This window comes from Ascaphus truei, chromosome 3 (genome assembly GCF_040206685.1).
Source record: "Ascaphus truei isolate aAscTru1 chromosome 3, aAscTru1.hap1, whole genome shotgun sequence".
NCBI lineage: Eukaryota > Metazoa > Chordata > Amphibia > Anura > Ascaphidae > Ascaphus > Ascaphus truei.
In genome coordinates this window covers 107,731,040-107,742,980 of record NC_134485.1, presented here as the reverse complement: position 1 = coordinate 107,742,980, position 11,941 = coordinate 107,731,040, and the positions used below count along the sequence as shown (strand labels likewise).

Sequence of the window (11,941 nt, the reverse complement as noted above, 5' to 3'; positions counted from 1 at the left end):
TTTACCCCTTATTCTGAGAGCCAAGCTCCGGATTTGTGATACATGCTTACAACCTGCTACTTGTCCATTATCCTCTAGCACCGCCACCCGTGGGATATTAGTGAAGTATAACGTTCATACGCCCACTTCTGCTACTTACAGTTTGGGACTCCCTTTCTCTATTGAATCCGCAGTGTCTATGTTACTCTTTTTCAGCCTGCATTATTTGTGCTGATCCGCTGCTATTATCCTCTAGCAGTTCTGGACATTATATGTTTTCCCTATTTTGGGACTTGGATCCCCAACAGTGGACCTCTGTCCCCCGGAGTTCATTAATTATCTCTGCCTTTCCCATACAGGGTTCAGTTCTGTTGCAGTTAGTGCATTACTTTTTGCAATTGAATACTGTATATGTGTTTTGTGGACCGGCGGTTATGACTCTCAGTGGGAACTTTTCAGATCCCACTGTTTGTATATGTAATCTCTTGTTCACTTTGCTGCTATCATGCTACTTAGCACTTTATTAGAGTTAGCTTTTTTGTCCCTTCAGTAAGTTTATTTCAGCCTTAGTGGGCGTTTTGTTGTTACTTTGCAAGCTTTTCTTTCTGATGTTAATCTGTCTTTTTATTCATTTCTTTTACTTTTTGGATATATCAGAGTGTTGACTTGGGTTTTCTTACACACACACACAAACACACACACACACACACACACACACACACACACACACACACACACACCTACCTCTCTGCGGCTCGCTCTCTCGTCTCCCTGCCGTAGATTTTCGCGCGCAGAGGAGGGTCACACGACACACACACATATTTTGGGGGTTTCTTTTTTTTTTTTTGTTTTTTTTTTTTTAGTCCAAGCTTTTAGGTTCACTTGATGTCATTGGGAGTTTTAATAGTGCCCCGATTGGCACTGTCACAGTTTTTAATGAACAACCCTCTTAGTTTGGCATCTCCAAAACATGGTGTTGCTAAGTGTCCCAGGGAAGAAACCGCGCCCTTCTCTCTCCCTCTCTCGCGCTCAATACAAAGAATCCTGTTGAACCTTCCAGTTCTCACGAGAAAAATCACATTATTCCCCCTTTTGCTCATTCCTAATATTAGACGCCTTGATAGCCAATGGCAATGAGGTGGCACACGACCTACAGATTTTCCCGCAGGAATGTATCGAAATCTACTACGGAGAAACCCAATCTGAAAATAAAATTAATTGCCGCCGTATTAACAGTAAGTGTGTTAGAAAGCTATATAACAATGAGTATTTGAATTAATAGGGAGGGCCGAACCTTTGAACCATTGCTTACGCTGACGGGTGCGTCTTAGGGCGGCAGGGGGAAACGGTTCAGCCGCACGCTCTGTTTCCTTTCTTGCGCGTTGCAAGCGGCCCACTCCAGTCCCCATTGCCATCCGTTGCTATGAGCAGGGAAACCATTGTCGTTTTAGGAAGGGGATGTCCCAGTTACTGGGTGATTGTCTGTGTATATTTTATTGTGGTGAAGCAGTAGTTTGGTGGTAATGCCACTGGATGCGAAGCCGGTGAACCCAGATTGAATGTCCGCGTCCGCTCTCTTCATGACCTGGGGCAAGTCACTTCATATCCCTGTGCTACATGCACTAACATTAGATTGTAAGCTCTTCGGGGGAGGACGTGAATTATAAGCACAGTGCTGTGCATATTGTCAGCACTACATAAGAAAAAATATTTGTTATCGTTGAATCATTGGAGTGAGTCTCATCCAAGACGGTCCCTTTCCTCCCATTATTATATCACAGTTGGGCCTTAACATGGTTACTAGGACTTTGGTTTCTTTTGGCTCGATTTATTCTGGTCCAAATGCTGAGGCTACAAACTTCTCTTTATGGATTGTCACGAAGTCCATTTAAAGTGATGGGAACGTGCTGACCTCAGCGCTTTGTGCTTCACTCTGTTTACAGTACAGTATATGGAAATAATTTGCACGCGCCATCGGCACACTTAGGCCGTGATTAGACCTTGTCCAGGGTGGCGTTGGGCTGGCGCGCTCACGCTGCCCTCCCTCCCCCCCTGTGCGTACCTAGCCGGCGTACGAATCGGGCGCAGCGCACGAGCGCCAGCACGGCCGCTCCGTGCCTTGCCGCAGCCTTATAGTGCATGCTCGTGCGCGCGACCGCTTGACGTCACGCGAAACATGCACTGCAGGCGGGAGGCGTGGCCGTGACGTTACATGAGCGGTTTGCCCTCATTGGCTGAATCGCTCACGTGACGCGCTCCAAAAACAAATTGATTTGTCTCCTCAGTCGTCTGTCGCTCCGTGGCTTGCAGTCACCCTCACTATGTGCCCCTTCATTGAGACACATGTATTGGTTTCCGGCGGCGCGCGGCTTGTTCCCGGCACTATAATTGCGGCTAAAATGAAGTGGTAAGACGTAGCAAGACTTGCTTGTCCCCAAAGCGTCGCAGCCGTGGAGCAGTGTGATTGCCGCGATCGCTCTGAGGGGGTCCATGCTTCAGGATTGGACCAGCCACAGCGTTAATCCGTCGGGGCCATAGTCGTGGAAACACAACCCGTAAAGGTTTGCTACATCCGGGCGGCATTGCAGATTTCCTATTGGATTAAGTGGGCATGTTTCCAGCACACACCAGTTGTTGTTCTCACAATTTGTTTGGGCTTTGGTGCACCCCAAGCTTATTTTTGGAATAAATGTGACTCCTTCTTACGTACCCTGTGCTTCTTAATGTCTCTTCCTATTTTCATTCATGCTTCTTTTGTTTTTATTAGTTTTTATAAACTCCTATGTTATATTCCTGGGGTGGCTTTCCCCACCTTTTTTTTTGTGTGATCTATTTACATTTTGCTTCTTCTGTAAAACCAAATGCCACACTTGGCCAAGAGCGGTGACACCCTGCTTGAGCATCACTGTAATACACAGCATCGCAACGTGTTGTGACAGAGACACCTTCAGCCATGCTGGGGCGAAGAAGAGGCAGCTTAACTCCATCAGCTGCTGGAGTTAGTTGCAATGCACCGTTCCACAATACACGGCAGCCGCCTCCAGCAGATGAACATGTTAAGTCCTCACTCGAGGGGGGGGGGTTGTATCATCTTCTGCGATCCCTGTTCATCCCGAATCAGTGTTGCCTCCACACGCTTTGCCGTTGCAAGATAGTTTGTCATCTCCGATCACTATTAATACCACCTGTAAAGTGCCTGATGGACTTTATGACTCTCCTCTCTCTGCCCATCAGCTTCAGCTCTCGCACACGGGGAGGGAAAGGATAATTGCTAAACATAGCATCTAATGCTCCAGGCAGCGATCCGAGATTATTCTGGCCTGATTATAGGGCTGTAGGTTGCTCTTTTGAAGCAATCAGTGTAAAGGTACAACCCCTCACTTAGCATGCTCTTTATACATTGCCATTCCCGTTTCTCACCCTACATTGTGAAAACCTCCGGTGGTTTTTCTGCTTTGGAAGAAATATGATGTCGAATTACGGTTTGTGGGGCTCTTAGAGGAAAAAGAAAATGGCCTTACCTATAACATTTCCATTAGCTGCTTTACGACTCCGTCATGATCACTGTGACGGTGGAATCGATGTGGCATTCAGTCCTCAGCTGGATATAAACTTGGTGTGGCCCTCAATAAAAAAATGAATATCTTATACCTTAGTGTATTAGTTCTTGTAGAGTTTGGCTTTAAGGAAACATTTGAAAAAGATGTTGATAGATGTTGAGGAGAAGGAGCGGCTCAGTGAGTAAAGACCCTGTGTCAAACAATGAAACTCACTTTAAATAAGGGGAACCTGGTTCAATTCCTGGTGTCGGCTCCTTGTGACCTTGGGCAAGTCACTTTATCTCCCTGTGCCTCGGGCACCAAAAAACGGCCAGGGACTGTGTCTAAAATTCCTATGTGCTTTATACCGCTGTCACGGGAGACCAGGTATTTACACCTTTTTTACCGGGATCATTCACTGAGCAAAACAAGTTGGTAAAATAAATGGTCATTTATTTCATTGAAACAGACATACACACAATGGATTACAAAATACAGAAGAAAAACACACTTACTGGGGGGGTCTGGGCTACAAATCTAGACTTTCCTAAGTGAAATAAGAGGTAAAACAAAGTCTTTAGGTTGACCGGGACTTGTCCCGAAATGTCCTGGAACTCAAATCGGCATGAAGTTCCTGACGCCACCGCTGTATCCGCTCCAGAGATGCCGAAATCCCTTGACCGGGAAATAGTACCAAACGTCCTTTTTGGCTTGCCATCCCAGCCGCGACTGCTACGTTCTATTCTCAGAATTTGGCCCCGAAAATTAGAAAATTGGCCCCAAAAATTTGTCACCTTGAAATTTCCATAGCCGGCTCGCTGCTATTTCTCTCTGAGCATCTTTTGGTGGTTTCAAATTTGCCGCTGCTCTCTTGGTGCTTAGAATCTCGCGAACGGATTGGCTGCTGGCTTTCTTATAGTATTTCAGTTTCGTTCATGTAATACTCCAGCCAATCCGAGTGTGGGAGATAGCCTACCAGCCAATAAGAGCGTTGCCAGGCAAGCATGGATTCGGATTCTAACAAGGGCATGCGCCAACTTGGAACCTCTGCCACTTGTCAGTTAGAAGCCACCAGCGGAGTTAGGCGCCTCAAAGTTTGAGGTGGGGCAAATGGTAGTCCGATGACTTCCATTCATCCCAGGACATGAGTACTTGAGGCTACTGTAACTCTGCTGCCCAAATTGCTTTCACGCCGTGGCAACCTCTGAGGCTTTCATGTCCGGGACCCGAGCAGACTTGATGGCACCAAGCTTGGTAGCCACATGGTCTCTCGGAACCATGGACCTGGAAGTCCCCAGCTCATAATATCGTACACAAGCATCTGTACTATTAAAACACTATGAAACAAAATATTTTTTCCCATATTTTGTCTAAGTCCCAAGGTAGAATGAAAAAATGCTTAGGTTCATTCTCGGGGCTGTATCTCATTCCCTTTGGAAACTGCTTAGGTTTCATTAAAACCCTCGCAACCTTATATATGGTTGGAGTACCACCAGAACCTCTATACTGGTTCTGGGCAACCAGACATTGAACTGGGGATCCCTCTGTTACTGGGGGGACCCCGGTACCATTCTGGGAATATTTTACACCCATATGGTAGCTTACCTTACTGGTCTGTGCTGAAGCAGGGAGTCCTAGCGGTGAGTCGCAAAAGTGTTTCCAGAGCAGCATTTTGACCAGAGCCTTGTGCCTGTATACGTATTCGGACTGCCTGACCTGACTCTCGGGTACATTATTGGGGTGCCCAGCAACTCTTGACCCCGACTATCTAAGTACAATCTGATAGAACGTTCTCCGCAAAATCCCCCCTGGAACTCATAATCTCTGCTTGCTGGCACCCCATGAAAGGTAAAACACGTGTACATTCTTTATTGTCGCACAATCACATACATTGCAGGTGCAAGAAACAGATTCAAGAGCTGACACTCTAAAACCCCAAATATGGATCAGAGGTAACCAGCCGGGCATAATACCTTTATTGCTGGCCTGTTTACCCCCTCACCCTCACAACCACGAGCTATACTGTAATTGTGAAGCACTTTGATTCCCGTTGGGAGAAAGGCGCTATCTGAAATACTGTTACGTGTTTCATGTAGTCTAAAATCCAGCATGCTTTATTTGCACACTGTAATTACATGCGCAGAACCTCTACATTAAATCTGCCTTGCAAGATGTCAGAGTATTTGCTCCATTACCTAATCCTGAACCTGACCACGCACATATATAGCATTGTATGGTGAATGCTGACCTTCATTTAAGGCTAAGGCCCCGCTGCACACGGCAAGCTTGCTTCCCTCGGCGCGTGCAAGTCACTGCACCGCGATTTGCGGTCTGCAGTGAACTGTGTTGCGCGCTGGGGGGACGTTGCCAAACGGGTCGGATGGGCAGGGGCAATGACGAGGGGGGCGCGGCCATGTCGTGTGTCAGGGAGGAGGGGAATCTGGTTTGTGTTCATTCTGCCCACAATACATTCAGCTCCCAGCAAATACTATTTAGGGCATTGAAATAAATAATAAAGTTTGTTCCCACATCCTGCTAATGGTTCTGGACGTCTTGCTGAAGAACATCCATTTCCAGCAGCACGTTTTTAACACAAGCCGGGAGTGCAAAATACAAGGAGCAGGTAGCTCCGGCAAGCTGCCGCGTCACAGCACGTAGTCAGCTGTGCAGTGAGGAGGGACTGGGACTGGCCCGGGAGGCTATCGGGAGATTGTGAGTTTCGCGCGACGCCGGACGCAGCGGGGCATTTGCCTAATAGTCAAATCCAGGAAACTTTGTCTAATCCGATATGAAGTTTGTTTGTACATTCTTGGTTTTAAAGCACCAGGAGTCTTCCTGCAGGATCACATTAGTGTTTCTGTTTGGGAGACCCCCTAACTCGCCTGATCTGAAATCGCAACGGTGGAAAATAAAAATGGCTGCCGCGTTACCTCATGTGCTTCAATGAATGAGTGAGGGGAGTGTATGTGTATTACCTGGGGTGTTCCACCAGAGCATTGATTTGCCAGTGCCCAAAAACATTGTCCGTCCATACTGATCGATCTGACAAGGCTGATGCACACATATATACATGTAAATACAATCATCTACAAACAAAACAAAAAACATCAATGACACAAAAAAACAGAATGCACGTAAAACGCAAAGGCTAATTGAAAAGAAATGCAAACTGTAAATAAATACAATATGCATATGAATATATTCGCACTAACACACTCACATAAAAACTCTCCCACGTCTATGTATAGCAAATGACATTTATAAAATAGTATAAAAAAAAAAAATAAGAGAAGAAAAAAATGATGATTGCTGCTTTAATGGTAATACCCCTCAGGAGATCGCATTTTCTCGGTAGGGTTTTTCGCTATGGATGTTTGTAGGAGTTGACGGGCAGTGAAGAATTAGTAGCTTTAACCCTTGAACCACACCGCTACCAGAGATTACTTTGTGTTACAGGGAGCAGACTTCAGACAAGGTATAACATTAACATATTAGGCACCAGGTTTGTGTGTGCCATGTTCCCAATACAATTTGTGTTCATCATCACTGAGTGCTGTTTCTTGATTTCTTTTAGGGATCAATTTTCTTTGTGTTATTCTTATGTGACATGCACCAGACAATCCCTATCCTACCGGAGTGCCAACTGTCTCATATATATCTATATGCTATACGGTGGAGGGTTTTTAGTCACCTTTTCACCCACCACAACTTAAATAAATTATATATATAAATATCACGTATTGCATTTTCTCTCTGATGTCAACAATTGCTGTTCCCTTCTGATCTCACTGTTTGGTGCCCATAGGTTCACATCTGCAGAGACCGTAGTGATGGGAGATGTGACGTACGGAGCGTGTTGCGCGGATGATTACACGGCGCGGGCGCTAGGAGCCGACTTTCTGGTGCATTATGGGCACAGCTGTCTGAGTACGTATCCCTCTTTCTTTCCATCCCTTCGTTGTTTAAAGCTGCAGTTCAGTCAATATCCTGCATGTGTGTGTTTTTTAATAAATCAGTTCTGTAGTAAGAAAAAATACTTTTAGCATTTTCTGTTTTAAAAAAAACAACTTTGAAAGACCAATTTTCTTGTATTCTATTTTAACAAGCATGCTTGTTCCTATAGCAACGATTTACATTCCCCATATTTAAAGATGTCGCAAACTTTGCCGATCAATAGACGGAGAACGAATTGACCGGCAGCTATGCAGTTTTTTAGGTAATTGGAGATTGCCCACATGAAACTATTGAAGTAAAAAAATAAATTTAAAAAAAAGACTGAACTGCAGCTTTAAGCCGGTACCTTTCAAAAGCTCTGCACCAGCAAAGTGCAGGGAATAGTACTAGAAAGACGACAATGTTTCATGTTTTCAACACGGCTTTATTTATGTTGATGCGCTATAAACTGTTTCACCTTTCACTGTACAAATGACAGCGTGGGCATTATACGTCTGTTCGCTAATTGCTGGTTAACTCCATTTGCTGCCTCTATACCTTTCCCCCTCCCCCTGACAGGGAATGGGTTAATGGGCTTTATAGAGAAGTAACAAAGAACCTGTTGGGCCGCTCTAAAAAGTTGCACTGTGAAATGATAAAACCCTCTACCCACAGCCGTGTAGATGCTCCCGGGGGAGAGGTTCAGGCACGGACAAGTTCATACTCCAGCTTCGAGGACGTCAACACAATGTAAAATGTTCCGTGCATATTACAGAGCGCTTGTACTTGATACCCTTGAATTGCACCAGTGGAGGCTACATATAAATCTGAAGAGTTCACTCAATGGCTTTCTCATCTACGCTACTGGTTCCACTTCCCATGGAAACTGTTCTGTCCTTGTCCCTGGAATAGTCTCTTCGTTGAGCCTTTTACATAGCAGGGAGGAATGCTGGGAGTTGTAGTTTGGCTCCTGACTTAATGGTTAAACACAGCAAGTCTCAGAATTCCTTAGAGCAGGGGGGTTCAACCTTTTTTTTGGCTAATCAACCCTAGAATTAGATTGTGAAATTCTGGGGATCCCCAACCTTCTCCCCCCATCTCTCTTTCTCTCTCTCTCTCTCTCCCCCCATCTCTCTCTCTCCCTTCCCCCGTTCGTCCGTCTCTGTGTCCCACCGTTTCACACTCCCCCTCTCTCTGTTCCCCTCTTACGCTCTCTCCCTCCCCATTTCGCTCTCTACCCCTCTTCCTCCTTACACTCTCCCTTCATTCTCTCCCCCTCTATCTTGCCTCTTTTCTCCTCCCCTTCTCTCCTCCACCCTTCTCTTCTCCCACAATCTCCCCCTCTTTTCCCCTTCTTTCTTGCCCCTTACACTCTTCCCCCCCCCCTCTCTCTTGCCCTTTACACTCTTTCCCCCCCCTCCTCTCTCTTGCCCTTTACACATTCGCACTCATAACCCCCCCTCCCCCCGTGAGCCTGCGCCGGTGCGCAGCTCCCTCCTCATGTCAGCCGGAAGTTGGCCGCGGAACCACTGAGGGGTGCCCGCAGAACCCCGGTTGAAAATGCCTTAGAGGTTACATCCTTTACAGGAGATAGGGGAGGGTCACCCCTTTGATCTGTGATCTATTGTGGCACTGGAAGTATGAGAGAGGCTGAAGTGCATTGGGACGCATTACAGAACCTTCTGCTTCTTTAAGCTGTTCCTTGTGCTCCTCCTTTTCGTCCCCAGTTTTACACTGCAGCAGTGTGGAGGAGAACATCTTTGTGCTATTTTGTAACTTCATCAGAGCAGGGTCATCCTTACCTATTGTACCATGTTGTAATATGCATGTAATAGTGCCTGCATTTTTATTGTCATTGTCTTTCACACCCCGTACTGTGCTGCAGGATATGTTGGAGCCTTATAATATATTAAATACTTGCAACCTAACTGATTTTGACTGTTTGTTTAAAGGCAAAGAGAAACATTACAACAGCCAGCCCTTTTATCTCCTATTCTTGCACCGGGAAGGAATATTTTTGACCGACCGATGTAGAGGGATTTTTGCCTCATACGGCACAGCTTAATGAATAAATAGGGCCGTTCAGGAATCCACAGCTGAACGCAATTGATCCAGAGCCTTGTTTCAATCAAATTCCATAAGTAATTGTATTACTGTATGTGCTGAACATTGCGCTGTTCTGAAAACAACTTGCTGTGAACCGTACTTTAACCCCGCGAACCTCAATATTCTATAATGTAGAGAAAATATGGAGGAACACAAGTAGTTATGCAAAAATGCCATAGTTTACTGCATAGTAGTAGGCAAAACTAAGGTTCATTTTTGCATACTACTTGTGTGCCGCCATCTTTTCTCTACATTAGGCTATTATAGGCCTCTGTTTGGATCATAGGGGCATTGATGAATTGGCTTGCACAAAGGTTCTCTCTCCTTTTTCATTGTACTCATCTTGGCATTGGGAGTGCCTCTGTATACCTTTTTGTATTACCAATACAGGCGGTCCACGGTATCCGCCGGCCCGCTTTCCATCGAATGCCATATCCGACGCCGCATAATACAGTCCGCTGGACGCATTATCCGACGTCGGACTCGCTTATCCGACGCTCACCGCCGCGGATTAACATGGACCCACAATCCGACGGTCCGTTATCCGACGGTGGTTTGCGGGACGCGTGCCATCGGTTAAGCGAGGACCGGCTGTATGGTATAGTGTAAGGACTTGAGATAGGAAAGACATATGAGTGAATACACAGACAAGATGCTGTGTGTGTGTATTGTGGAAGGAGATATCGACATATCTGTGTCAAGGTAAGGAGAAGTTTGCCTTTATGGTTGCAATATTTCCAGTGGCTGTGCCAAAGAAACCTATTAATCTACTATATATATTTTGGAAAGCGCTCTGTCTGTTCGCTAGGCATTTGGACACATCTTAAGATATCGTAACCGAATTTTGCGGGCTGGTTCCTGCGATCAAGGAGCAGGTTTTTGTTTCTTTGGAAATTGGATACATTCTATATTTAAATCCTATGGGTTATTACAATTTCTCTAAACAAGTCAGCCACTGGGTGTTGTACGTGGTCGGCTATGTATCTGGCACATGACGTCATACTGGTGACATCACAATGCACACAGCCTGGTGGCAGATAAGGAGTGTCAGATAGCTATAAAGTTTACACAGAAAGCAGACGAAGAAAGAAAGAGGATGTAATTTGGCACGTGAGGAGAAAGTAAGGCCTTGGATATAGTATAGACGCGCATGACGAACGCGCACCTGTACTAGAAGCGATCCGTGGCCTGTAGGATTGCATGACGGGTGGGGGGGGGAGCGTGGCGAGGGTGTGCCGGAGTCGTGCCTGTGACGTCGCCCTCATTGGCTGAACCGCGCGTGACCCGGCCGTCGTGCGGCAAAATAAAAATAAAAACCTGTTGTCTCTCGCCAAGTATCGGCTGCCTCGTCGCTCTCATGCGCGCACTATGGCCGTGCGCATTGCTTTCCGGCATTTTGTTTTCAGCGCCCACGACGTCGCTCTTACTATGGCCGTGGGCTAAGAATGCTGGAAAAGGAGACGGAGGCAGAAAGAATTGGGGACGTCGTAAGGTAATAAAGGAAAGTGAAGGGAGAGAGATGAGGAGGGAGAGAAAAGGGGGTAAAATAACTAGTAGAACATGAACCGCTTTAGTGCTGTAATGGCGAGAAACTCCTTGCTCTACGTTGTGTGGCTGAGCCCTCCAGATTTGTCGTGCTTGAATGTTGTATTCTTGAATGTGACTTTTTCCCCCTTTTCATTGCAAACCTCTCCTGCACTAAAGGGGTTACAGATGCTTTCCCTGAGCTCTGCAATGCCCTCTTCTGTACCCAGTTTGTATTTCACTTGCATTTTCACGTCCTGGGACAGGGGCCGTCTTTGGATCAATAGCTTTGATTCAGTAGGTTGATCGATATGTCAGATGTAGGAATGCAGCTTCTCTTCTCTGACTATTGCTCTTCATTACTCGTCCCCCTGGGTGAGATCTATCACACGCGTGTCACACAGGAATAAAGTTGGCTTCAATCCATCTGCCGCTCGCTGTCCTCCTCTCTCCATCAGGCGACATCTCTCCTCCCATCTCATTAGCTCTTCTGGTGTCTCTGCGACTCTGCCCCCTGTCTCTGGGATACTGCCTGTCTCTGGCCAAGATCTAGGGAGGGAAGACGTTGAGTAGCTGTCGTTTGAGACACTACTGTATCTCTGTGCCCCTGTCTCAGTGACTCTGTCCCTGTCTTTGTGACACAGTCTGTGCCCCTGACTCAGTGACTGTACCTGTCTTTGTGACACTCTCTGTGCCCCTGTCTCAGTGACTCTGTCCCTGTTTTTATGACACTATCTCTGTGCCCTTGTCTTTATGACACTATCTCTGTGCCCCTGTCTCAGTGACTGTACCTGTCTTTGTGACACTCTCTGTGCCCCTGTCTCAGTGACTCTGTCCCTGTTTTTATGACACTATCTCTG

The 11,941-nt window shown here is 46.3% G+C and overlaps 1 protein-coding gene across 1 annotated transcript in view; it reads left to right on the top strand.

Annotated features, from left to right (window-relative positions):
* The window catches only part of DPH1 (diphthamide biosynthesis 1), a 128,737-nt gene that overhangs the window by 81,396 nt on the left and 35,400 nt on the right, over nt 1-11,941 (top strand). Inside the window, exon 4 of the mRNA XM_075593078.1 lies at nt 7,324-7,445. Within this exon, the coding sequence (XP_075449193.1) occupies nt 7,324-7,445 (122 nt within the window). The remainder of the gene's footprint in view (nt 1-7,323; nt 7,446-11,941) is intronic.